A 25,717-nucleotide genomic window follows, 5' to 3' on the forward strand; every position below is an offset into this window, starting at 1 on the left:
TAATGCCTGCGATATTTTGTTTTTGTTATTATTATTATTATTATTATGTATAATTCGCGCGTTATGTCCGTCCGACGAGTCCATTCAACCTTAAGACTTTTTTACACAGACGGCGTAGATGAAATCGACGAATAGATTGCATTACTTATGCATGCGACGTCTTCATTCGGACAGGATAACAATATTTGCAACACTATGGTATATTGTGTACTTTTCAGACATTCGCATAGTATAATAATACCTATACCGCCCAATGACAGTGGCGTTGATTAACGAGGCGGGGTAGCAGTGCTAGTACACACGGGGTGCCATCGGCCGAGCACCCCCAAAGCAAAAATTAATTACACTATAGCTGGTTAAATACAACCTTCTACCGCCCTTTTGGAAAATACAATATTGCATATTTTATCAGATGTTGACGGACATTCTTTAAATACAAAACTCGGGAGACGTTAATTTTGTTGTTATTTTGACATACTATTATAACATTTTTTTTATTATTATTTCATAAACAACGTTAAGGGAGGCGATAGGAAACCGTCAGGAGAGGAACGACTACCCGCCTGGCTTTGCCTGAGTATACATTACATTACATTACCTATATATTACATTTAAAAAAAATTGCCACGTTTACTAAAAAACAACCTATTTAATTAACGTCAAATATTCGTTAAGACTCGCATTTCGTTAGTCAAAAATAAACCGTGCACTTGTAAGTTCATAAGTGTCAATTCAAGCAACGTTGACTTGTTAACATTTGTACTAAGGAAAAGGCACGAGGCTTTTTTTTTCAACAGCAACGAAGACCATTTAGCTGTTTTTCAATTAACGTCAAACGCATAACGCGATTGTTTGTACACTTCACAATAATACGTCTCCTAATGTATACATTATGTCAACGGTTATAATTTATAACTTTTAACATGATAATATTTTTTGAGGCAAAGTCGACGCCGTCCAAGTACCCCAACACAAAAACTCGGTTCGTTTGGACTGTGTAAGTTTTTCTATTGGCAAAAGATGTCCAACAAAATAAAACAAATCCATTTTTGTTACACGGACACAGTGTACCTACAACTGCAGTTCCAGCTGATACTATTACCAAGTCGGGCGTTTCTCGGGTCGTACACACAACAAGTTGTTGTAAAAAAATAAAAACATGCACAACCTTCTTAGAGCGCCGCCAAGGTTAATGTCTTCTGGTCTCCACCCAAAACCGGTTTGTGTTTTGTCGCGTCGTCCGCCCGCAGAGCTTTTCTTATATTACATACATGTATGTATATATATATATATATATATATATATATATATATATATATATTTGAAGGAAAAAAAAAAGATAAAAATAAAAAAAAACATACACTCATCGTCGTACCTACACGTGAATTTAAGACTTCTTAGCCGACGAGAACACGAGAAGAAAGAAACCGCCGCGGTGAACGCTGCCTCCGGTCAAGTTTTGGCGGCGAAATTGTGCTTGCCGGTCGTTCAACCGCGACGCACCCGGCCGGGGTCCGTTTTGTTTGTATCCCGTCGCCTTCCAGTGTTTTCCAATCATTATACCTATATGTTATTCTTATATTGTACCACTATAATAATAATTATTATTATTATCATAATTACTATCATCAATATGTGCACATAATATTATACATAGCATACGTACGAACCGTGAAAAACGCAGTCGAAACGTTCGACAGTGTTGCAGGCGTACTCGGAAGGTAAATTGTTTTTCAAATAATAATATTATTATGGAGAGTGGGACAGACTTATTAACAGTAATTTGTATTTATCCCTATTTCCCAAGCCGTTGCTTAAATTTTATACTTCCCAAATTGTTAATAGGGGAAATATAGGGTTAGGTAAGCTGCAAAATTCGTTAAAATTGTACAATGGAACACCAGCGAGTCCGGTTAACCCTTCTTACTGCAATAACCTTTAGAATATATCATATATTAACAACTATACAGTTTTAATTAATTTGGAATAGAAAAACTATATTTTGTTTTTTTCGCCCAATAAAATTAGTCAGTGTAGTCGACCCAAATTTGGAGTCAGTTAGTCGAGTTTAGAAGGTCAACTAAAGTGATGGAATATTTACTTAAAGTTTTTCTCAGTCTATATCCACAACTTTCTTTCAGGGCGGTTTGACAATTTTTAATTCTGTTTGTAAGTTTTTTCTAAACAGTATTCTTATTTAATTAAAAAATGGACGATTTTATTTTTAGAAAAAATTGGCAATTCGGTTACTTTTTATTTTCCATAATGATAATAATAAATATTGGTTGCTTACTAGGTACTATAATTAATAGTATTAGTACTATTGAGTTAATGTAGTACCGATCCGCCTCGTTAATAACAATGTATACCTTTTTTTATAATACAAATTTAATCAGTCGCCCAATTTTTTATTCTATTTGGTCTTCATAAAAATCCAAAAAAGACTAAAATAAATAACTGCATTATCCTGTCCAGACCTCATCATTGCAGCCTTCTCGCGTTGAAAAAATTACATTATACAGTTTTAAATGTTTTATATTATTTATTTATATATACTTGGAATGTAGAGATAACTTATACTGCTGTGGTGTCGACGCCAGCAAAATAATAATATTATTGTCTAGAAACATAATAAAAAAAAAAATAAGCAAACAACAAAACATGGACGACCGGTGTGGAGGAGAAAAACAACTTGGGATGGAATTCAACGAATCGACCAGATGCTGAACTCAAATAAAACAAAGCGATACTGAGCTGTTCAGTCTTTTTATCTGGAAAAGGGAAAACCGAGAAAAAAAGATGAGTATTAATATGTCTACACTCAGATTTTGCCATTAATCGACAAATTTAATACAAAAATAAAACTATCGTTCAATAATGAATAACATTGCTTAAATAAAATTAATTTTTTTTTTTTTTGTTAATTAATCGTTATTGTATTTTGAAGTGGAACAAAATGTGGTTTTCGACATTTATTTAAATATTTTCAAACAAAAAATTAAAAACCGAGTTGTCAATAATTGGATAAGCTTGGATTTATTTTTTACAAGTTGTATGAATAATAATATTTTGGTTTTTTCTCTTGTGTATTTGGCATTTGCGGTCTGAATTGGTGAAAAACAATGATAATATTATTTTATCTGATTAAGTGTTATGTGTTTATTTAATTTTCAATTATTTCTTAGGTAGGATAAAACAGCTGAAACGGAGCTACCTATAGTACAATATGTATTTGACGACATACCTACTAATTCAAAATTGAATGTAGGCAGTTATGGATAATGTATGTTTTATATTTTGATTGTGTTATAATACTGTTAGTATGTGGTAAGCGTATCGTAGATATAGACATTGAGTATATTATATTGTACAATATACATATATATATATATATATATATATACAATATATACCTACTCTATGATATAGATTAAAAGATATATTATTGTCATGACGACTTGAATCAAGGTCGAGGCGACTTATGCGAGTGCGGTCTCTTATGGGTGGAGTCCTCCGGAGTTATTTTGCCTGTGCACAAACCCCTGATTTTGGGGGGGAGGGAGGGAATTGTTTTGGTCGTCTATATAAGACATTAAGGATTGACGAGCAGCAGCATCACAGACTTACAGACGGTCGTTGCAGTGCGTTTCCCTATACCTATATTCGTTCATAATATAATTACTCTCAAAACTACAAAAAACCGCCAAAACATGATGAAGGTAAGTCATGTTTTTCAATATTAAAATACCGACCAAAAAAATTAAGGTGTACTTAATATATTATTACATTTAATGTATTTTATTTGATAACATTAATTTACCCATTTACTGAATATTTTCACTTAAAACATATTTTAAACTAAAAATATTTGACAATTTAACATTTTAAGAAAAAATAAATGTAATTTTGTTGTTTAAAAAAGAAGCTTTATTATTATCGTTTGAAAGAATTAAAAAATGTGTTAACAGCTCTTTATGGCCATGTGGTCATTATAATTTAAATTGTAATGTTTAGAAAAAACAACATAATATAATTCCATGAAAGCTCTAACCCGTTCATAAGATATTATTCATGTACACTTAACATAATAACAACTTAAAACAATAAGGCCAAATTGGTAGATTAAGATGGAGTATCTAGTTATAAGCAAATGGTTCATATATACTACAACTTATGGAAAATGTTCCCAATCTGAATGGGCTATTTTTTAAGTAGTACCTCACCAATTTGCATGAACAAATACAATATTTTAATCCCTTTACCCTAAGAAGGGACGATGGTTTTTCGTTCGTTTCAACTTTTTGAGAGTAGTTTTGCATTTTGCAACTGTTGCGAAACGATATTCTGTTTTGTGGTTTGATTGATTAATTTATAATCGGATATAATAGGAAATAATAGAATCCAATATTGCTGCTGATGTTTGTATGCTTTTTATATTTCACTTGACAATACGAGTAATATTACTTTATTGATTTGAAAGGTAAATTAATTAATATCTATATTGACTAAAATAAAAATGAGTACATTCATTGTAAAACCAATAGGTGCTGTCTTAGTACCTCGAATATACATCAAATATTTAATGTCAATCATCTGTCTGTTAAAATGTAGGGTCATAATGAGTAGGTAACTATAAGCGAATGAAGCAAAATATATACACTATTGTACATGTATATTATATTTTTATTTTACAAAGAAAAGGCCTCGACCACAAAGGGTCGTTGACCGGAATTGAAATATACATATTATTTAACATCGTATAACTAAATTATTTTATTTCTAAGTGAAAATTGTCGAATATTTTATTTAAAACAAATTTCGTTTACATATTTTACCCGATCCGTTTTAAATAAGTCGTTTTTTTTAAACAACTTTTGTACTTATTGCTAAAATTTTCTTGACTTGAGATCATCTTAAAACTTAGTGCTAAACTACTCTTTTTTGATTTTTTTTGCGGTTTTCAAACAAAATAACAGCTATAATTTACATTAAGTAGTTAAATACCAGTACGAAATTGTATACCGCTTTAAAACACTGTTTTTTTTTTTATCATTTGCTTTATATAAATCACTGTAAATTCTTGCGCTTACTTTTGTAATAAGCGTACTTTATTAATACGTACGCGGTGCGATATCATTTACAGGTAGTTATCGTAAAGCTCTTGCTGGCCGCTCTCGCTGTCGCCAACGCCGGCGTGATATCCTACCACGCGCCCACCTACTTGGCTGCCGCCCCGGCGGCCGTCATCGCCCCCGCGCCCACGCTCGTGCGCACCCCTAGCTTGGACAGCGCCGTGGTCCAGTCCGAGAGGGTGGGTGGCAACTTCGCTTACAGCACGGTCGAGGGCCACGCTTACACGGCGTACAACCCCGTCATCCAGCACATCAGCTCGCCCGTGGCCATCACGTACAAGGCGCAACCGGTGGTCGCCCCGGTGCCGCTGGTGGCCGCCGCGCACCCCGTGCCACTGCCGGCTGTGTACGCGCCCGCCAAGACCCTCTACTATGCTCATTGAACCGCTCGTCGGCTGTGTTCATTCTAGTTGTTTGTAATTCCTTATAATATATTATTTTTACACAATATGTTTACAATAAGGTAATGTTAATTCGCTATTAATAATGTTAGGTATTGTCTTATTTATTTATTTTTAAATTTAAAATATATTATATAACTTTATAATGTGTACTTTTAAGTTAATATGATACAATGACTTGTACAAGTGACAAAATAATTTGTAGATTTTTTTCCTTTTTGGGAAAATAGTTCAATTTTTTGTACTCCAGTTGAAATTGAAAAATATATATTTATATAAATGACTTCATATGACCTATTTTATTCTATAAAAAAAGAAAGAAAAAACCCAAAAAATGATCGAGTGCTACCCGAATTAATTGGTGGAAAAAAGCAGGTAAGGGAACGCAATTATCAACTGTTGAGGTATTGATTTAATGTATATGTTTTTTTTTAACACTCGCTCGATGGGGAAAACATATCTCATGTTTGAAACCTACTTAAGTATATTCATATTAGACCATTGTCGGAACTGTAAAATAATGAAATAGTCGACTTAATAAGCAGCCGACAGGCGTCTACATTATATTCAACCTTGTTAAAAAATTCAGTTTTGTGTGTAAACAGCAATCGCACGAAATAATAATATTTGGTTTTGCTGGCATATGCAAATATTCATTAAACCTAAATAATATGTTTGTATATAATCTGTCCGAGTTCTTATTTGTTCCAAATTACCAAATCAAACGTTTTGGCATGTTTGAATTTAGTTTACATGGTGAAAACGAACACAGACTCTTCGCTTTAGCAAGAAACGGTTGGACTGGTTAAAACAGTTTTATTTAATTTCAACATGTTAGTCTCAGGGTTAAAAATGTCAGTTAAAATTAAAAATTATTCATCTACTACATTATTTAAAGGTTTACTAAATTTTAAGAACAGATTAAAAACTTGATATCGCTTTCATGTAAAAAAAAAAACAATGCCCATAAAAAATATTAGTTAAGTAAAATTGTTGGTTTTTAAGGATTAGTGTAAATGTAATACCCATATAAATTGTTAAAAACAATCTTTGAAGTTGTTAAATTGTTAAATATTGGCAATAAGCTGAACAATTAGCAAACATTAGGCGTCTAAATCGTATTGCCATTTAACATCGAAAAAATAAATGTATGTATAAATACGTTGTTAGTTATTATTTGTTTTTTAGTTACATTTTACAGTACAAAAAGTAAAAATTTAATTAATAACTTTTCAATAGGAAGAACAAAATTATTTGGCGATTGATAAAAAATATTATAATCATAAGTTTTTTATTGTGTAAATAATAATTGAAAATTGAAAAACTAATATATATATATAATTCTGATTTACAAAAAAAAAAAATATATACGTATAATAATAAAAATATATTCATACATTTTTGTACATTACATAATATTTTACTAAATGATCATTTCACCAGTCGTTTAAGATATTATGAACATATGAATAGTCGTACCGAACTCGATTCAGTTCATCGAAATAAACATACGTTTTGTATTTTAACGTAGCTGTGTACAATTTATTTATTTTACTTTTTCGATTAATTCAGGAACAGCTTTGAATAGGTCGGCCACTATTCCATAGTCGGCTACTTGAAAGATTGGTGCGTCGGGGTCTTTGTTTATGGCGGCAATCGTTTTGGAGTCTTTCATGCCAGCTAAATGTTGAATGGCACCAGATATGCCCACTGCTAAGTACAATTCCTGAAAAAAAAAAATATATACATATAGGTAGAATTTAATTAAATCGAAACGAGAAAGAGCGTGGCGTTGTAACAATAGCTTTAACGAAAAACTTTATTTTGGGCTTCCGTCACAATATTAATATTAAACAACGAACAATTAGGAACAGTTAACTCACAGGCGCAACAATTTTTCCTGTTTGACCGATTTGCATGTCGTTTGGAACAAAGCCAGCGTCGACGGCTGCTCTCGAAGCACCAACACCAGCGCCCATTTTGTCGGCTAGATCGTAAATAATTTTGAAATTTTCGGCAGACTTGAGACCTCGGCCTACAAAAAAAAAAAAAAAAAATACAATGTTTAAATATATACAAATTTATCGGTAATTGAGTATACAATTATCGTTACCTCCAGATACGACTATTTTTGCAGACGCCAAGTCGGGTCTATCGGATTTACTTAATTCTTGGCTAATCCATTCTGAGCCACTGCCTTTTTCATAGCTACCGGCAGGAACAGCGTCTTCAACACTTCCGGAACCACCGTCGCCAGCCGCTTCGAAACTAGTACTCCTCACGGTAATTATTTTGACTGGATCCAACGACTTCAAAGTCATTATGGCGTTTCCTAAAAAAATAAGAAGCACACAGGTAGATAGGAGAATAAAATACGTAAACGCTATAATAATTGTTGAACTATAACCGTTACTATTTATTTCCCGTTTTCCGGCGGATATATCATTAAGACGTCGCTACGGTAATTGTCACGTTGACGATTACTTGCCTAGGTTTACTCCCACGAACGGTTTTTATTAATAACATAATATACAACTGATATCTTTCATGTTTTACCTGCATAAATGGTACGCACAAATGTATCTGGCGCTTTAATGTCGATTACATCGGTCACAGGAGAGACGTCTAATAGTGCAGCTACTCTGGGTAAAAGGGATTTGCTTTGTGCACTGGAACCCGCTACGATATGTGTTGCGTTAATTCTTTTTTGTGTAGCCAATACTAGTGGCGCTAAATTTTCAGGTAAAAATCCTTTGAAATCTTCGCTTTCGGCCTTCAAAACTTTAGTCACACCTGCCACCTTGGAGACTTGCTCTACTACCTTTAAAAAGAAATATAAAATCTAATTTTAGTCAAGATAATTCGAGTAACTTATTCTAATAACGATAGTAAACACATATGGTTTATTATTAAGGGATTAATACAGACATTTTAGAGAGATTGCTGTGAGATTTAATATCATCTTTTAATTATTTAATTTGAGTCTTTGGGACTTTAATGAAGAAATGTCGTTAAACATTTTTATATAATTTTTATTATAAATAGCTAATTTAAGAAAGAACTATTTGTTACTTATAACTCGTAACATAAAAAAATAAAAATATAATTATAAACAATTAAGAATTAATACGATTTTGTTAACCATAGTCGTTACATAGCATTTAATTATTGAACAAAAAAATGATAAATATTTGTTTTATTACTTTAAATATACTTTACCAGGGGAATTAACAAAGTTGTTTGATAATGTAAAAAATTTCCATATATAAGGTATTGATAAGAAAACATTGCGCCCGGTTTTCAGGCTAAATATATTATTCAACCTAACAGAAATTAGCTCAATCTGATTACGTAACCAACATTGATTACTTAAACAAAAGTCTAAAATATAAATTTTGATCAACAACATTTTAACAATATGCTTGAATATATTAATTTTACGAACACATTAGGATTTTTTTTACGTCCAAGTTTAAACAGTCCCAAGTATACATACCGATACAATTTTAGTACCGGCGACAAGTACAGATATGTCTCCGCCGAGTTTTTTGGCGGCAGTGAGAGCGTTACGCGTTACGGCCGCTAGTTTTTCATTGTCGTGTTCGGCAATTATTAGCGTGCTTTGCAGCCGATGTCCATTGACCTTATTAAACGAAATATAAGTGCACTATTAGTATGTGTTGTCCCTCGGATAATGTTTAAATGTAAATAAACACTTGCCACAAAACTTACCTTAGAGCTAAGGTTTCTGGAGTTTTTCAAAATGGTGCCAAGAAACATTTTGTGAAGCGATAAATTTCGACGAAATAAAAAGATTTACACTAGGAAATCAATTAACAGTTGCGACGTTGTTGGCGACCAGGAAACGAATATAGGCCTTCACCAATTGTAATGAGTATTGAGTAATAATAAATTAAAAATACCTGGTCAAAGGGTATAACCGATAACGTTATCATAGTAGTAGCAGTGGTGGTGGTTATCAAACTACAATCATATGATCCTGTTATCATAAATTATAAATCTATGGGTTATCATGTTTTGTTACTTTTTTTTTTATTTATCAATCGGTCAATCACTTTAATATAATGTTGTATATTATAATGTTATTTAATTTTTCACAAACGTGAGACGACAAAATATTTCCAGTATTAACTTTTGTATTTTCTTAAACGAATTTCCGCTAATAAAATAAAAAATTAAAACGAGGACGTTAGTAATTTTTTTTTTTAGATAATCTAAAAAATCCAATTCCGGTTGTTCGTATCGTTTTGTTATTTGGGAAGGATAAAGAAAATATTTGTTAATTGTATCGATCGATAAATAAACCGTAAGTAAACGTTGTAACCATTTTACCGTAGACGTTATACTGTAATGAATATCTCGCAGATTTTCCCAAAATGCCTAAAAAATTCGTCGGAATGAACTCCAAAGCTATGGAAGCCAAAGCTCGGAAAGACGCTTTGAAACAAGAAGCCGATGCTAATAGAAAAAAGGCTATCGAAGATGAACTGTGGAAAGACGACGACAAAAATGTTGCCAGAAAACTAAAGAGAAAAGTATAAGAAAATATTTACATTTTTATATTTTTAAGAGCTTTATCAACTTTTGTAACTTAAACGGCAACATACAGTAATCATCATCATTATCATCACTATAATATGTTCTATAACATTCATTGTTGAACAGGTCATTCGTGATTTATCCATTCGGTACACAAACAAATTCGGCCGACTTAATAATTTTGTCCGTCCGAACCTTTTGCAGAATATTTTCTTCCTATCGTTTTCAATTTAATCAATTTTTATTCTTCTTCGATTTATCAACACTGCAGACCCGATATCCATTTTTCAAAACTTACCCTTTCAGTTAAAATATTTTTAATGCAACCGACTCAATGGGTCCATTGAGTTACAATAATTAATTTTTCTCAACTGATTTCATTACCTTTAAAATGGATGCGGATTATAGAATTTTCCACTGTCAATTATTATTAATTTGTATTTCAATTGGTAAGTACATTTTACAGTATGATTTTTCAGGAGGAAAAAGAGAAGAAAAAAATTGATCACATGGAAAAAAAACGTGAAGCACAATTGATATTAGAGGCAGAACTTCAAGATATTAAAACCAAACAGGAAAATCAAAAAGTTACTCGTCATCAACTTATGGTAATAGTATAAGCTAAATATGTGTAGGAAATTAAAAGTAGATTTTATAGTTCAGATAGATAAAATTACAATCAATTTTTAGAAAGAGCTTGAGAAGCCTTCGAGTCCGAAATCAATCGATACGGATGAATATGAAACGCCTATTGAAGAAAATCTCAATCGTTTATCCATGCACGACGAAGAAGCGAGGACGGTTGATGAAGCCCTTCATATGCTTAAGTACATACTTAATTAATAATAAAAATAGAAATTGTATTACATTTAATTAAATTTACATAGATATTTATATTTTTATTGTTTTTTTTAGCCCTACTCAAAAGTTTTTGGATAAACATCCGGAAAAAAGACTGAAAGCCGCGTACACGGCTTTCGAAGCCGAAAATCTTCCTCGATTAAGAGCTGAAAATCCATCCATGCGTTTATCTCAAGTGAAACAGCTCCTAAACAGAGAATGGATGAAATCGCCAACAAATCCTATAAACCAAAAGTATATCAACCAATAATTAAAAACTTGTTTGCTAAACAAGAAAATCTTCTTACGTAAAGAATAATCATTGTAAACGCAAGTTATTGGTAAAATGTTCTCTAAAAAATATGCACTTACTCATTAGTGATTCTATTGTAAAAGTTTAATTACGTTTTATACGATTTTGTTCAAAACTAAATAATTTAAGTTAATTTTGATTATTATTAGTGGAATAAATTTATTGAAAAAATAGTGCAATATTGTTGTATAAGTAAAACACATTAATGTTTGATTAATAAGTACCAAAGTATTAAAAGTACTTTCTTTTCTATCAAGTATATTTTGGTAAGTTGTTCTTTTAATTATATAATTAAAAAAAAAGGTTTTTGTACATACTAGTTTAGAATTTAATGAGGTTATTGAACATTAAAAGGAATGCCATGCTATTTCTTTGCTAAAGAGTCTTGAAAAGGTATACGTGATTTTTAACAAGAACGTCATGTTCATTTGCTCAGTTCTTTTCATCAAACGATCATCTCCCATGACATGCTTTACTAAACAAAAAATTGTACATGCCTAACTTGACTTATTATCTTGGCATACTTCAAAAGGGTCTAGAATGCTTATGGTGTAAGCCATGAATAGTTCTGGTCAGGTATGCATACTAAGTTTACTTGAGTAAACCGATAATTTAATATAGATTACAACAAATTTATCATAACTCTGTAAACGTTTTAATTTACAATAACAGCTACAATATTAAACTATAATTGGTATAATAATATTAATGTAATTAATGGATATTTTTGCGAAAAACTCGAGTCAATTTATTTGCCTAAACTTAAGAGGTTAAGGGTACTCAGGTTTTCAAAAATTCGATTAATGTTTTTTGCATTTTCTTAAAGTATATTTATTTTAGGATTTAAAAATTGTATTTATTTTATTCCAAAAAAAAAAAACGTTGAATGCATTTTGTTAGACTTAAAGTGTGAAACTTTAAAAGCGTTTTTCTCAAAACTATGTTTTCATATTTTGATTGGAAATTTATATAAAGTTTTCTTGGAATATAGTGTATAAATATATTGGTATTAATATGTCAAAAAACATTATACCGTGTACAACAGTTTAAAACAAATTGTTTTAAATGCCTATTTTTCAACCCTCTTTCAACCCCTTTAACCGTTTAAGAAACTAGCTTACTTTAGGTTTTATATTTATCATTTCAATTTGGTTTTTAATTTATATGTATTTAAGTTTTTTTTTTGTGATTTTTGTTAGTGAATTCCAAAGGAAATTTTGGCAAGCCCAGTAGGCTTTGTGTTCAAGTCCTAACAACGGTGTAGCCTAAATTAAGCTCGTTTTTATTTGGCTCGATTACTTTTGAGTTTTGACAGATATCATAAAAAAAAAAAACTGTGAAGTAATATATATATATATATATATATATTATGCTAATTTACCGCTCAAAAAAGTGTTTTAGTCAAAATTGCCAAACGCCCATAATTCCTTTACGCAGTAATGCTGTTGATGACATCGGTGGTTATATTAATTAAATTAGCAGACCTACTTAAAAAGTCAGAAACTTTTTTTTTTTTTTAAAGTAAAATCCGTATGAACATATAAAAACTTTATTTCACGTTGAACGTTCCCCGGTTTGACGAAGAAAGAATATTATTTTTATTATTTTTATTGTACAGGGAAAAGTGATAATTATCATGGCTAATGCGGTGTCGTATTAATATTATTATTATACAGGGCCGTTTTTGTGAACATGAAACCGGTGAGCCAGTAAATGGACGTGCATAATTAAGTAGGTGTGCTTCAACTGGGTTTCAATTTGAATGTAACCAGGAAATGGGTTAGAAGTAACGACAAGTGTATACCTATATACACGGTAACATATTATATTTAATTGTATTAACTGTTTCGAGTGGAACAGCTTCACGTATGAATTAATATTTTACATAATTGAGCTGATGGTATCTTTTTTAATTCGATCAAAAACAACGTCCATAAACATTTAAACGCAATGGAAGTACTATTGTAACTTTTTTTAGTTCGCTTAACAAATGGGACAAGTCTGCACGGTGGGTACAGGGAAAAAAAATCGGTAAACAGTCTTTTTTTATTCAAACAAACATACCTACTTGGTCGGTTTAAGCCAATGAAAAACACAATCTAGGAATCCGACAAAATATATAAGGGCTTGCCACCCTAAAAAAAAGTCCTCGTGGGATATATACTTTATGTACATTATATTTTAAGTACTTGAAAAATTACTAAAAAAAAAACTATTGACAAAGCCTTAAAATAAACAAACGAGGGTTTATCCGCGATACTCGGAGTACGAAATTAAAATTGTATCTAAAGTATTTTTTTTTTTCGTCATTTGCAGGGAATGTAAATTTGAAGCTTAGGTATTGATATTTTATTTTTTTACATCAAATAAATGGTTTTAAACCATGCACTACCTTGAGAGGGCGTCGCACCGGTGATTTTCAGTGGTAAAAACATGTTTACGCCAACTGAAAATAACACGCTTAATTTTGGTTTTAGAGTAAAAGCACTCAATATAAAATTAAAAGAGAGCAATATTCCGGAGGGCAAGGCAGTGCGTTTTTTAAAAAAAAAAAATCATTTTTTGAAAAGTTACAGTAATTTAAAAATGTTAAAATAGTCGTTATTTCTAAACTCTGTATTGAGCATTATACTTGGAATAATTAAAAAACGCACCGTCTTGCCCTCCGGAATATTGTTCTCTTTTAATTTTATAATGGGGCTTTTACTCTAAAACCAAAATTAAGTGAGTTATTTTCAGTCTGCTAAAACATGTAGAGATGAAAAAAACATTTTTAAATCGCTTTCAAGGATGCTGTGATAGTGCAAAAAATAAATTAACTACCAAAATAGAGTCCTAGTTATTGAACTAATAATTACACATCACAGTTTAACCTTTGAATTAAGATTTTGTAAAAAATTGCCTATACTTTACTTCTTAAAAATGGGCGATGCGACGCCCTCTTAACAGTAGGGTAAACGATTTTTGTGTTTTTTTCTTCACCATCCAAGCCGAAGCAACAACCTGCTAAGTCAGATATTGTGTTGTATACAACATATTCAGAGTTGTACAAGTTTGTATTCGACCTAAACTTGAATACAAATATATTCCGATGATAATAGTTTTCCTATTATTACCGAAATATATTAAATATTAATAATATATACAGGCTTGTATATTTTTTAGATATATTTATTCAGGATAAAGTTTAAAAAAATAAGTACTTACATACTGTATAAGTAATCATACGTTTGAAAATTATTCGGTTGATGCACAACTCTGTTATGTCGAACACCATCGAACGACCATTGACCCGCCTTTGCAGATGTTATTATAGCTTTACATTTAAATATACATTTATCTACAAATAAAGGGGTTTGGGTTAAGCGTTGATCATTTGTCACAGAATAAAGTTGCCACAACGGAGATGTGCGGTGTGCACAAGTCAATATTGACGAACCTATTGTGAAACGAATAACGTTTCATGATACGGTCATGTATATATGTATGGAAAAAAAACACACACACACATCATTGTAAATCTAATATGATCTTCTCAGCTGCGAAGCATCCAAGCTAAAAGAAAAAAAAAACGTTCCTAAGTGCGAGATAAGTTATGCCGTCGCGTTGGCGTGACACTAAAATATAGACAGCCCATCGAAACCAATGGCAAACCAATGGTGTAGGTCTGGCTATTGATCCCGCGTTATCCGGCTAACCCCGAGGCAATATTGTTTCCTTTAGGAAAATAAATTCACATGTTACCTTATATATTATTTATTATTATGATAAACTGTGTCGACGGTTGGAATTATTTACGCCCGGCTACGTTTTGTCGATCCGAGGGCGCAACGAATTTCAAGCGTTTGTTTTCCATCCCGTCGTCTGTATAATATGATATTGGGTATGTTATTCCGCCGAAAGGTAACAGTACACTATTTTCGTTGGTAGGTAAGTATACCCAAGGTACTCCTGTAGGCACTCTAATTGGCGAGCAACCCTTCTGGGGGTGTAGTCAACACGTTTTGGGTTTTGTCGATGCAGGAAACAACGTTGCCCGGTAGGTTCGATCCACGTGAACGAAAAGCGCTATTTATTAAGGGGCAAAGGAAAACTAGTTAGATTTATTATCGAAAACCATAAAAAGTATCAAATATAAACGTTTGTGCGATAACATTTTACAAACAGAAATAAAAATCAATCGGTCTTTAAGCCCCATAGAGGTGTTGAACTTTATAAAAAACGATATTTTTTTTCAAATCGGTTCAGTAGACACTTAAGTAAGTGACTTCTTGCCAGACGAAATTCCGACTTCTTAGGATGGTCCGATTAAAAATTCTGTAAAGAGATTCGAGTTCTTTGGCTACTTTACTATATGTTATGCAGGAAGCCGTTTTTCATTTAAAAATTTCAGTTTCTTTTAATTAAACAAACTAAATTTGCAATTTTTTCAATATTAAAATCCAATTCGCTTACATAAAAAAAAAAAACAGAAAAAAAATCCGTTGCCTACATAACATTTTAATACATTAATCGCTCACTTGCTCACTGGAAAAAATCACCAATATACTTTCCTATATACGTTAACCTGTTAATGTGTTCTGCTTAGTGGGCACCTAATCTACAACCGTCCTATGATACCTTTATCGTATTTCCACTTCAATAATAACAAACGTATATAATACTTTTAATCTAAAGCCATTTTCGGATCTAATATTTTGTCAAATACTTGGCATCGAATTCGAAATCCACCGGTGTAGGTAGAGTATGTGCTGACGTATGTAGTGTAACACTGTGGCCTATCTTGGCTTAGATACTTGTTCCATACTTTTAGCATTCAATACTAACATTATTGAGATTTAAAAAAAAATTGTAATCACAAGATTTGTATTTAAATCGCATTGCCACCGCCATTTGACCATTTGGGTTAAGGGGGCTCCATACAGACCATTTTTAAGGAGTTTTGTGTAGGCAATATTTAAGAAAAAATTGGTTTAAATAAATTTCGACCATGCATATTTTATGTTCTACCTAGACCATAGGTTACAACGATGTTTTATAAGATTTACCTTTTATTCACTTAAAATATGATTTATTATTGTAATTAAACAAAAAGTATTAATACTGAAAGAGAATATACGCACATTATAAAATAGATTCTTTTTTTGTTTAAATTTGTTTACAATGTACAATTTTTGTATAATAAGTAAATTTGACGATTATGTACGCGACTATAATCGCAGAGGAGGAAAGACATCCATATATGGTATGCGACAAGTTATAATAGCTTACGGTTAATCTATATTAGGTGACAGAGGTTACAGAAAGCATTTGATTAGGCTTTATTCTGAGGCTGTATCTCATTGTCGACGGAGGATGATAGATTTATTTTGGCATAGCCACTACAACTCTATTGCATCTGATAACTGATCACGCTTTATTGGTTGAATCTTTTTTTGTTTGTATACATGTCAATATAACGCTAGTTAAACCTAGTTAAGAACACACCTGGGAATATTATTTTAGTTTTCATTTTACCAAAATAGTTGGAGTAGGTTAAATGGAAAATGGGAACAGCGAACTTACATATATTACCACTTGGCTTAAGAAGGAATACGAACCATCGAGGAAATCCCGGACAAGAGGATTGCAAAACCAAAAATTATTGAACGACAGACATCTATAAGTATCGAGGAAAACAAGGAGGGGTATTTGATTTCACTAGGAATGAATTCACTAGATTAGAAAATCACAGACTATGTGACGGTATCTCTTCAAAAATGTTAACTACTTATAATAAGGTTAGGTTAGATTTGAATCAATTTATTAATAAAATCTGGTGCCTTCGTTTTTTATTGGCCTAAATAATATGAGTAATATTAAATGTATGGAATTATTGTTGAATTTAGGCAACACATAGGTTTAAAAAACATGTTTTTCCCACAAGCGCTAGGTGCTAACAATTGCACCAAAAATATAATATTTAAATAAAATTGGTTTAAATTTTCTAACTACATTAAACTCAAAATCAGACTACATCTGAAAGAGAATTAAAAAAAAATTCATATATCCCTTAAAAATCGATAATTTTTCTTTAAATAATGGATTTATTGGTTAAGCTTTTCGGCGCTTTGCATCTCATATATAATATAGATAATAACGACAATACATTTATTCAGATTTCCAACTTCTATTGAAGCTCTATTGATTAAGAAGCCACCCTTATAGTAAAAAAACAATTTTTTAGCTATACAAAAAAAAAACTCCAAATCAAGACTTTTAAACTTAAAGGGTGTTTCATAAAATACAGAAGGTAGAGTTAACATAAGGTTTTATATACTACATATTATATATTGCCCTAGAAAGGTCACAAATGAGTGATGACTGATAATTTATTAAATACTTTTTTATCAACAAATTTTTAAGTCGAAATTAAACAGGATCCGAAAAAAGTGTTAAGATTTAGAAATCGATATAGATATTCTGGATACACCTAATATAGCCTGATTAGCTAAAACACTTTTTTATAAAGACAATTCAGGGTTACAAAAATTTATTCTACGTAATTTAAATTGAAAAGCATGCTGTTTTCAAAATATTTTTCAGCACATTGTTATGTGCTAAACTGAAAATTTGAACAATTGTTTATGTGGTTGTGTATCGATGCAGAGAAGTGTATTGTGTGCGATATTACTCATATGTTATTCAAACCAAATCTGTGCCTCTGGTTAAAGAGTTCAGTACAGTTTAGAAAATAATAGTTCTACTCGTCAACATTATTCGAGATACAAAAAAAAATATATATTTATTTGTTTTATAATATATTTATTATACTATGAATACCCGGTTACAAAAAAAATTGACTCATATTTATGGAGTTATTTGTATTTTGAGAAATAGACTGAACGAAAAAGTATAAAATTGATATTGTTAATAAAAATATTAACAAGTATTTACAATTCGTAAAGTACTTAAATATTTTACAATACTGCGAATAAAGATTATAACAATATTACAAAATATTCAAGTACTCCAAGTGAGAATTTTTTATCATAAATGAGCTATAAGGGTGTATCGAAAATGTAAAAAAAAAATGTATTTTCGATAAAATCAAATAACTATTGGGTGTTTTACATGTTATATCATCAGATATTTGCTTTAACTTGTTTATATTGTAAAGTTAACCATAACATTTTTGGGTTTATAATGTAGCCTTACCAAAACTTCATTGGTATTTAACTTTTAATCTTAAAATTTCATTAGTTCCGTTTGAAAAATCTTTAAAGGATATTCATATATGATTTTTAAAGCCATCTTTTTATTTTAAACAGCAATGTTTTAAGTTATGCTGTCAGCAATTAAAGGTAGGTACACAAAAACAAGCATAATTCAAACCAAGTACTGTCAACTAAGGTACCCCTTTCAAACCCAACTTTTGAAAAAAAAAAAGTGTTCAAAAGTGTACCTTGGGTCTGAAAGGGTTACTCGAGTAATTCGGTACACAGGATAAGATGTTATCGTTTTTTTTAATCAAGCAACATGTGATAGCCGCTGTTTTACATTCTACGGTACATATCTCATGGTCTTGGAGAAATTGCATCTAGCTGATAATATAGGTGACAAAAAATTAAGATAACAAGTCATAAAATTAGAAAATTATGACCACAAGCCGCTGGATGACTACATAAGAAGACGGTGAAGGAGAGTAAGATGAATGAGGACGGGCCGTCGAGTAGGGCTCTGTTGTTTTATTTATTATGTCTCAAGAAATGACTTAACTATAGTTACAGACTTAAATGGTAATATATTATAATTTAAAGAGTCACCCTTTCCCTTTCAAAATAACAAAAATTACCCTAATCGTTTACCCATTTTCATTCTAAATAAATTGTATACTTTAAAAAAATTAGCAGTCAAATAAGTTAAAATTATTGTATTTACAAAAATGCGATAGACTTCACGATTTTTAAATCTGAAAAATATATTGAAATTAATATACTGAAATATTATTAAAACGATTATTGATTTTGAAATCGATTTTTATGGGTTTAATTTATTTAAAGTGAATAAATTTAATTTAAATTCGATTTTTTAGGATATATTTTGAGGTATACAATAATGTTTTTTTATCGAATACATAGTTTTACTCAAGTGAAACACGGTAAGCGTAAACAAAAAAAGAATATTATACTTCGAGCTCATGTTTATTGTGTCAACAAAAAAACACGGGTGGTATAAACAAAAAATAACAACATATCGTGTCAAAGCTAAGATACATCATGATTATATGCTAGGAAACCTAAAACCTAAATGCAGTATTTTTTAACATGACTTGGCATGTCACTTATGACCATTACAAATGTATATAAATTACAAATACATTCATAACGTAAAGTACAAACATTATAAAAGTCATCATATTTTGCAAAAAATATTTTCATAGTTTAACATTATACTTCTTATGATTAATTTGGTATGAGTTTCGTACGTGCAAAGTGTACTAAAAAATGACTAACCCCATATGGTTTTTTATTTATCCAATCGTATTTTGTTTTGTTGTTTGTGGCTTTAGATGTTTGAACAATTTTTTTGCATGACAGTATACCTATATTAATTCTAGTGAATATCTATTTTGTACATTATCATGTTTATTGTGTCAACAAAAAAAAAAACATGGGTTGTAAAGTTAAACAACAAATAACAAAATATCGCATCGAAGCTAAAACATATTATGTTATTGTGCTAGTTTAATGTGTCCGTTGATTGAAAATACACGTAAAATGGCTTGGCGTGTGGTTCTTATATTGCTGTTGGTTAGTGACTCATTTGGCACATCAAATTTTCCTAGCTCATCAATGAAGCAAATAAAACCAAGAAATTCTCCGAATAATACACTCTGCATGTATTCAAGATATATGTTATATTATTTCAACTTAAACAATATTGTTTTTAAAAAGAAATTCGGAGTAAGCTTAGACAATCTGAATTATGATTTCAAGAAACTTAATATACCGCTGGGCCTCGCAGAACTATATGATGAATATCTTCTTTCTCAGGGAAAAATTGTTTTGTTCATGCTCGATGACCTCAGAAAACAAGTGGGAGCGCCAAATTTCAAACCACCGGACGTTCTAATGCAAGTAAATTTGTACTTAAATAATTTGTCGGGAACTACTTGCGTGAACATCAAAGAAAACGGCAACACACCTAATTATGCTTGGGGATACGCGTTCTTTTACACAAAAATGACAGAAGCGCTTACGACGTTTATACGAAATCGTCAATGCTATTATCAAACAAATCCTATTGTTCAGGATAATACAGAAATGCCGGAAAAATTGAGAAAAATTAACCTATTGTTAGCCAAACAATGGCCATTAAATACGGAAGTCTTAAGCGAGATTTTGTCGACACTAGAGCATAATAAAAAAGAATTGGAAATTTTTTTTCAGACGACGATGAATGGCGTAACTTATAATGACTTTAATCCCGAACATCTACTATTTAAGCCATTGCTGGTAAACGATCCCATGGAATTAAGCGATATTGAATTTAAGGAGGGCAGACCGATTATACCGCGTAATGTAATGACAAGTTATAAATTATACCAAAGAGGTTTTGCGAGTACATATGACTTATTGACACTCGTGCGAGGAATCTTTCATCAAGATTACGTTATTTTATTCCAGGAACATGTAATAGCCGCTGTTTTACATCCTGTTTTTTTATACTATGGTACATATCTCATGGTCTTAAAGAAATTGCATCCAGCCTATAAAATAGGTGAAGAAAATTTAAGTGACCAAGTCATGAAAGTAGAAAATAATGACCTCAAGACGCTGGAGAACCAAGAGAAATCAGATCCAGAAAATAAGTTACATGAAGACGAAGAAGGATTTCAAAGCTACGATAAGCATAAAGAAAAATTAACGAATCAAATCTTAAAATTAAGATATAGTTTCGAGTCGTTAATTAATATGAAATTTTTTCCCACGATCGTGCAAGAATACCTTCAAATGGTTTCAAACAAAACCGCTGAACTACAATTGGAAACACTTAAAGAACGGGAACATATAAACCCTGGAGAGTTCTACACGCTTATAAATTTTATTTATGATAAGATCTATGGTCTAATGAAATTATATAACCTTCAATATTCGATTAACGTTGAATTCGATATTAATGATGATGCCAGTATAATAAATGAGCTCGATAACCTTGATACAAATATCAATGATGCCTGTGATTATGTTCAAAATCTAAAAGGATACGAATATGTATTCCAGAAAGCATTCGCAATTTACGACCATGCAAAAATGATAATGCCTGACACTGTGTTTGATGGTCCAAGATACTCCTCGTCGAGGATAGTAAATACGCGTCCATTAGGTAAGTTGTTCAGTATAACCAGAACCTTAGGTGATACCAAAACGTTTGAATTTACAGTACATAAATTGGAAATTTATCATGATGTTTTGGATTGAGTTTTTTTACCAGATTATTTTTAAAAAAATGGGCTTATTTACTAAAAAACGAATTTATTTTTCAGGTTATGTTGTTGTTATTAACGAGATTATCGAACGTCTAACAATCAAACTTATCAATACTTAAACTTATAGATTTAAATGCATTATATTTTATGTTCTATCTTGATTAAAAGTTAAAACAATGTTTTAAAAAATGTACCTACTGTTCACTTAAAATATGATTTAATATTATAATAAAAACAAACACAATATTAGTGGAAAAATATGTATGCACATTATAAAATAGTTTTTTTAAATTATTTTAATTTTAATTTACAAGGTATCACAGTTTGTACGTTATGTAAATTTGATGATTATATACATGACGTGAATGGCCGAGGATGGACGACATCCATATATGGTATGCGAAAAGTTAAAATAGTTTACTATTATTCTTTATTGGCAACCGAGCTTGTAGAAACCATTAGGCTTTATTCTAAGGCTGTATCTCATTGTAGACGGAGAATCAATTTGGTTGAATCTATTTTTGCTTACATAACTGTTAACTTAACGATGGATAAACCTAGCTAAGAACACTCCTGGTAATTTACAATTTTTTTTAGTTTTTATTTTACTAAAATCGTTGGAGTAGGTTAGCTGGTATATGGGGACAGCGAACTTAGATACTTTAAACACCTCGCTTCTACCGTTGTCGGGAAAAATTGGTTTTCTTTGTTTTATAACAAAATGACATAATCCTATGTTATCGTTCTAAGATGGTAGGTTAGGTGTGCTTTCCCTTGATTTAATTAGTTAGGGTGAGCAAGACTGGTCAATCGGCTAGAATTTGTCTTACAGTCATCCAATAATAACACAAAGTTATTTCACGGATATGTTCCCCGATGTCGTGGTAGTAAGTTTCTCGGCTTCGACCGCGGTTCCTACTGTGAAGCAAGAGAAAAAAATACATAAAAATAAATAAAAAATGTAAAATTATAAAGCAAAATCTGAGAGCCTGTCACGTTTTATGGTAACCAGGATTTTTCAAACAAAAAATGGATGATGCCATACTATTTGGCAGCAGTATTATTTTATTAGGAGGTGGAGTTGTCCGAGTGGGTAATGCGAATTCGTCAAGAAACCATCTCGTGATGGCAGCGTTGAGCCTTCTGCCTTAATGGCCGATTAAGCTACATGATAATAATATTTATGACAACATTGATAGTGATTGCAGACAAATGACGCGTTGGTTTGCGGTTGTCGGTATTATTACCTGTACAAATACTGTTGAATAAGTTTGGAACCGTTCTTTATAATGGGTAGTTTATGTGTGTTGTATAACGGCAGTCGCCGGTCATTATTATCTATTACACGTACAAAAATCCTATAGATCCTTTAGGTAGTGTTTGGAACCGTATAATATCTTCCGTATATACGTTATGATATATACACTAGCAATATTATGATGCTTTGTTATAATTTATAGTGTCTCCAAAAGAGAATACAATTAGTACTTTTTCTAACAAATTTTTAAATGACAATTTAGGCAATGAATTCTATTTTATAGTATATTTTATTTCTTTAAAATAATAGTTCAGGTAATAAATTATACTTTTTCAAAATAAAACCAAATTATTTGTCTCTAATATAGCAATAAATGCTTCTTAACGGTGCATTGATTTAAAATTTAAATAGCTATAACTTTTGAAAAGTTGAGTATAAAAAATTGTTTTTAACAGTTTTGTCTTCAAACTATTAATTGCTAATAGAATATTTCGAAAAATATAGGGGTTCCCATTTTAATTTTAAAATTTGATATTGCGCATGTGCAAACTACATAAGGTTTAACAAAACATGTTTTTCCCATGCTAGTGCAAATAATATTCAAGCGATGATTCCTAACTATTGCACCAAAAATGTAAAAATTACAATATTTAAATAAAATTGGTTTAAATTTTCTAACTACACTAAAATCAAAATCAAACTACATCATAAAATCGATCAAAATACAACGATTTCAAAACTACGTTTTTTAGACGTTTTTTAGAATAGCTTGATTTAAAGCGCACGAATAAAAACAAGAACAATTTCTTCGCGGGGTACAGAAGAAAACGCACTCGCGCAGATAAGTAATTAAAATGACTTAAAATGCTTAAAATTCGGTATGTGTTTACCGAAAATCCAGAATTTGCTGGATTAATTTACATAATCACACAGTATCATAACAGATATAGAAAGTCATCGCCAAAAATTGTAGTTGGACTCTCTCAATCTCTTAAATGTCTCTATATATTGTAATGACGGTTAGAAATATTCATTTTCTAATAGCAATTTAGTTACGAATAATGCGTTGTTTAAAAATTTTTTGAACAAAATGTTTTTTTTTATTAAAATAAAAAAAAAAGATTCGTTTACTTGAAAATGATCAAGTAAAAATTCTATATGGAAAATAACATTCCAAATGGACGTTTCGCCTTATTGATAATCAAGTGATCCGAAATTGTATTAATGGTATTTTTCAAAAGGCAAAAATTGTACTTAACACAAATATCGATCCAATTTTGTCAGAACTGTTTCATATCTACCTACCAAATTACTTGATTACCACGAATCTATCGATTTACACCCTCAACTAGATGATATTTATGTTTAACTTTGTTTACATTTGTAATGTACAGAAAATTGTTAAATATCAACAGAAGTAATATTATTGTGTTCGAAACAACTCATTAAACAAGTTGTTTAGTGATATTACGGATTTTTTAAAAATTTAACTTGAGTCACTTTCATTCTCACCGGCTCGTATATTGCCCTCAAAAGCTCACTAATGGGCGATGACTGAAAATGTAAAAAATATTTTTTTACCAACAAATGTTTTTTTTATTTATTATATTTTAATTGTTTCAACATAATCTTGTTTTTACAATATATTAATTAATAAGTTACATAATTAGGTAGGCATAATAGAGTAATAAAATAATTTATAATTACTTTAATTTAGCAAATTGTACATAAATTATGAGTTGTTTTAATTAGGTCATTAATCTGATGATACCGACGATGAAGATGACGATGATGATTCTGGGGGTAGTAAGATATCTTGTGGGAGACGTGGCTTTAGTCGGCGGTTTTTGGTTCTTTTCCCAATTTTGAAGTGATGGGCTCCTTCTATTGTGTTTAGTTTCGAATGAAATTTTTTAAATTGTTCATTTATCCATGTGGTTAGGTATGGTATTCCAGTGTCGTCGTGGAGTTGTGTGTTTCGCATATGCCATGGGGCTTTAAGAGCTATTCTGAGAAATTTGTTTTGTATCGTTTGTAATTTTGTAATTTTTGTTTGGGATGCGGCTGCCCATATTGGGCATGCATATGTTTTTAAAGGTCTTATTATTGATGTGTATATTAGAAGTGAGCATTTGATCTGAAGTGTAGAGCTGTAATTAATTAGGGGGTATAAGATTTTCAATCGTGTGTAGGCTTGGTTTATTTTTTTATTTATGTGCATTTTCCATGTTAATTTTTCATCAAGGTAACCTCCGAGATATTTAATTGATTGATCTTTATTATTCCATAATATAGGCTGATTTTTGATTTTTAATTGAGGTGGATTTGTATATCTCTTTAAGGTAAATATTTTCGCTTCGCTCTTAGTTGGGTTAAGAGCTAGTTTCCATTTTGTAAACCAGTCTGAAATTAGGTCTAAAGAAATTTGTAGATCTGATATAGAGTTTTCAAGATTTTTATGTTGTGTTATCATAATAGTATCGTCTGCGTACATGGCTAATTGGCATTTTTGTGGAACTGGGATATCATAGCAATAAATATTAAATAAGGTGGGGCCAAGGACTGACCCCTGTGGGACCCCTGCTTTTATCGGGTGTTCTTCAGAGGTATCAGTATCTATTCTTACTTTAAATGTACGGTTTGTGATAAATGATGATATTATATTATATAGATAGTTTGGCAGTTTTAGTTTTGTTAATTTGGACATGAGGCCTTGGTGCCAGACCTTGTCGAAGGCCTGTG

General features: G+C 31.0%; 4 protein-coding genes across 5 annotated transcripts; 3 read left to right on the top strand and 1 right to left on the bottom strand.

The window, feature by feature from the left end:
* The first annotated feature begins 3,584 nt into the window (after window positions 1-3,584).
* Window positions 3,585-5,817, top strand: LOC126835479 (uncharacterized). The gene is made up of 2 exons (XM_050568104.1): window positions 3,585-3,719; window positions 5,144-5,817. Exons 1-2 carry the CDS (start codon window positions 3,711-3,713, stop codon window positions 5,513-5,515), a joined length of 381 nt encoding a protein of 126 aa, XP_050424061.1. The 5' UTR covers window positions 3,585-3,710; the 3' UTR covers window positions 5,516-5,817.
* A 1,084-nt stretch (window positions 5,818-6,901) lies between these two features.
* Window positions 6,902-9,465, bottom strand: LOC126835477 (electron transfer flavoprotein subunit alpha, mitochondrial). The gene is made up of 6 exons (XM_050568100.1): window positions 9,266-9,465; window positions 9,030-9,176; window positions 8,090-8,354; window positions 7,647-7,865; window positions 7,417-7,568; window positions 6,902-7,259 (listed from the first exon to the last, which is right to left on the bottom strand). The coding sequence occupies exons 1-6, from the start codon at window positions 9,311-9,313 to the stop codon at window positions 7,080-7,082; spliced, it is 1,011 nt and encodes a 336-aa protein (XP_050424057.1). The 5' UTR covers window positions 9,314-9,465; the 3' UTR covers window positions 6,902-7,079.
* Window positions 9,466-9,607: 142 nt separating this feature from the next.
* Window positions 9,608-11,941, top strand: LOC126835478 (coiled-coil domain-containing protein 124). Of its 2 annotated transcripts, XM_050568103.1 has the most exons (6): window positions 9,608-9,860; window positions 9,920-10,089; window positions 10,573-10,701; window positions 10,784-10,920; window positions 11,009-11,241; window positions 11,601-11,941. In XM_050568103.1, the coding sequence occupies exons 2-5, from the start codon at window positions 9,931-9,933 to the stop codon at window positions 11,202-11,204; spliced, it is 621 nt and encodes a 206-aa protein (XP_050424060.1). In that variant the 5' UTR covers window positions 9,608-9,860; window positions 9,920-9,930; the 3' UTR covers window positions 11,205-11,241; window positions 11,601-11,941. The 2 variants fall into 2 exon arrangements, with proteins under 2 accessions (XP_050424060.1, XP_050424059.1); XM_050568102.1 differs by lacking the exon at window positions 11,601-11,941 and having other exon boundaries at window positions 11,009-11,419.
* An 8,048-nt stretch (window positions 11,942-19,989) lies between these two features.
* LOC126835760 (uncharacterized) lies at window positions 19,990-21,908 on the top strand. The gene is made up of 2 exons (XM_050568555.1): window positions 19,990-21,614; window positions 21,775-21,908. Exons 1-2 carry the CDS (start codon window positions 20,006-20,008, stop codon window positions 21,834-21,836), a joined length of 1,671 nt encoding a protein of 556 aa, XP_050424512.1. The 5' UTR covers window positions 19,990-20,005; the 3' UTR covers window positions 21,837-21,908.
* Window positions 21,909-25,717: the final 3,809 nt, after the last annotated feature.

This window comes from Adelges cooleyi, unplaced genomic scaffold (assembly GCF_023614345.1).
Source record: "Adelges cooleyi isolate 19-005CV unplaced genomic scaffold, UGA_ACOO_1.1 ACOO_flye_CR_arks_rails_tigmint_CR_PRNA_23, whole genome shotgun sequence".
Taxonomy (NCBI): Eukaryota; Metazoa; Arthropoda; class Insecta; order Hemiptera; family Adelgidae; genus Adelges; species Adelges cooleyi.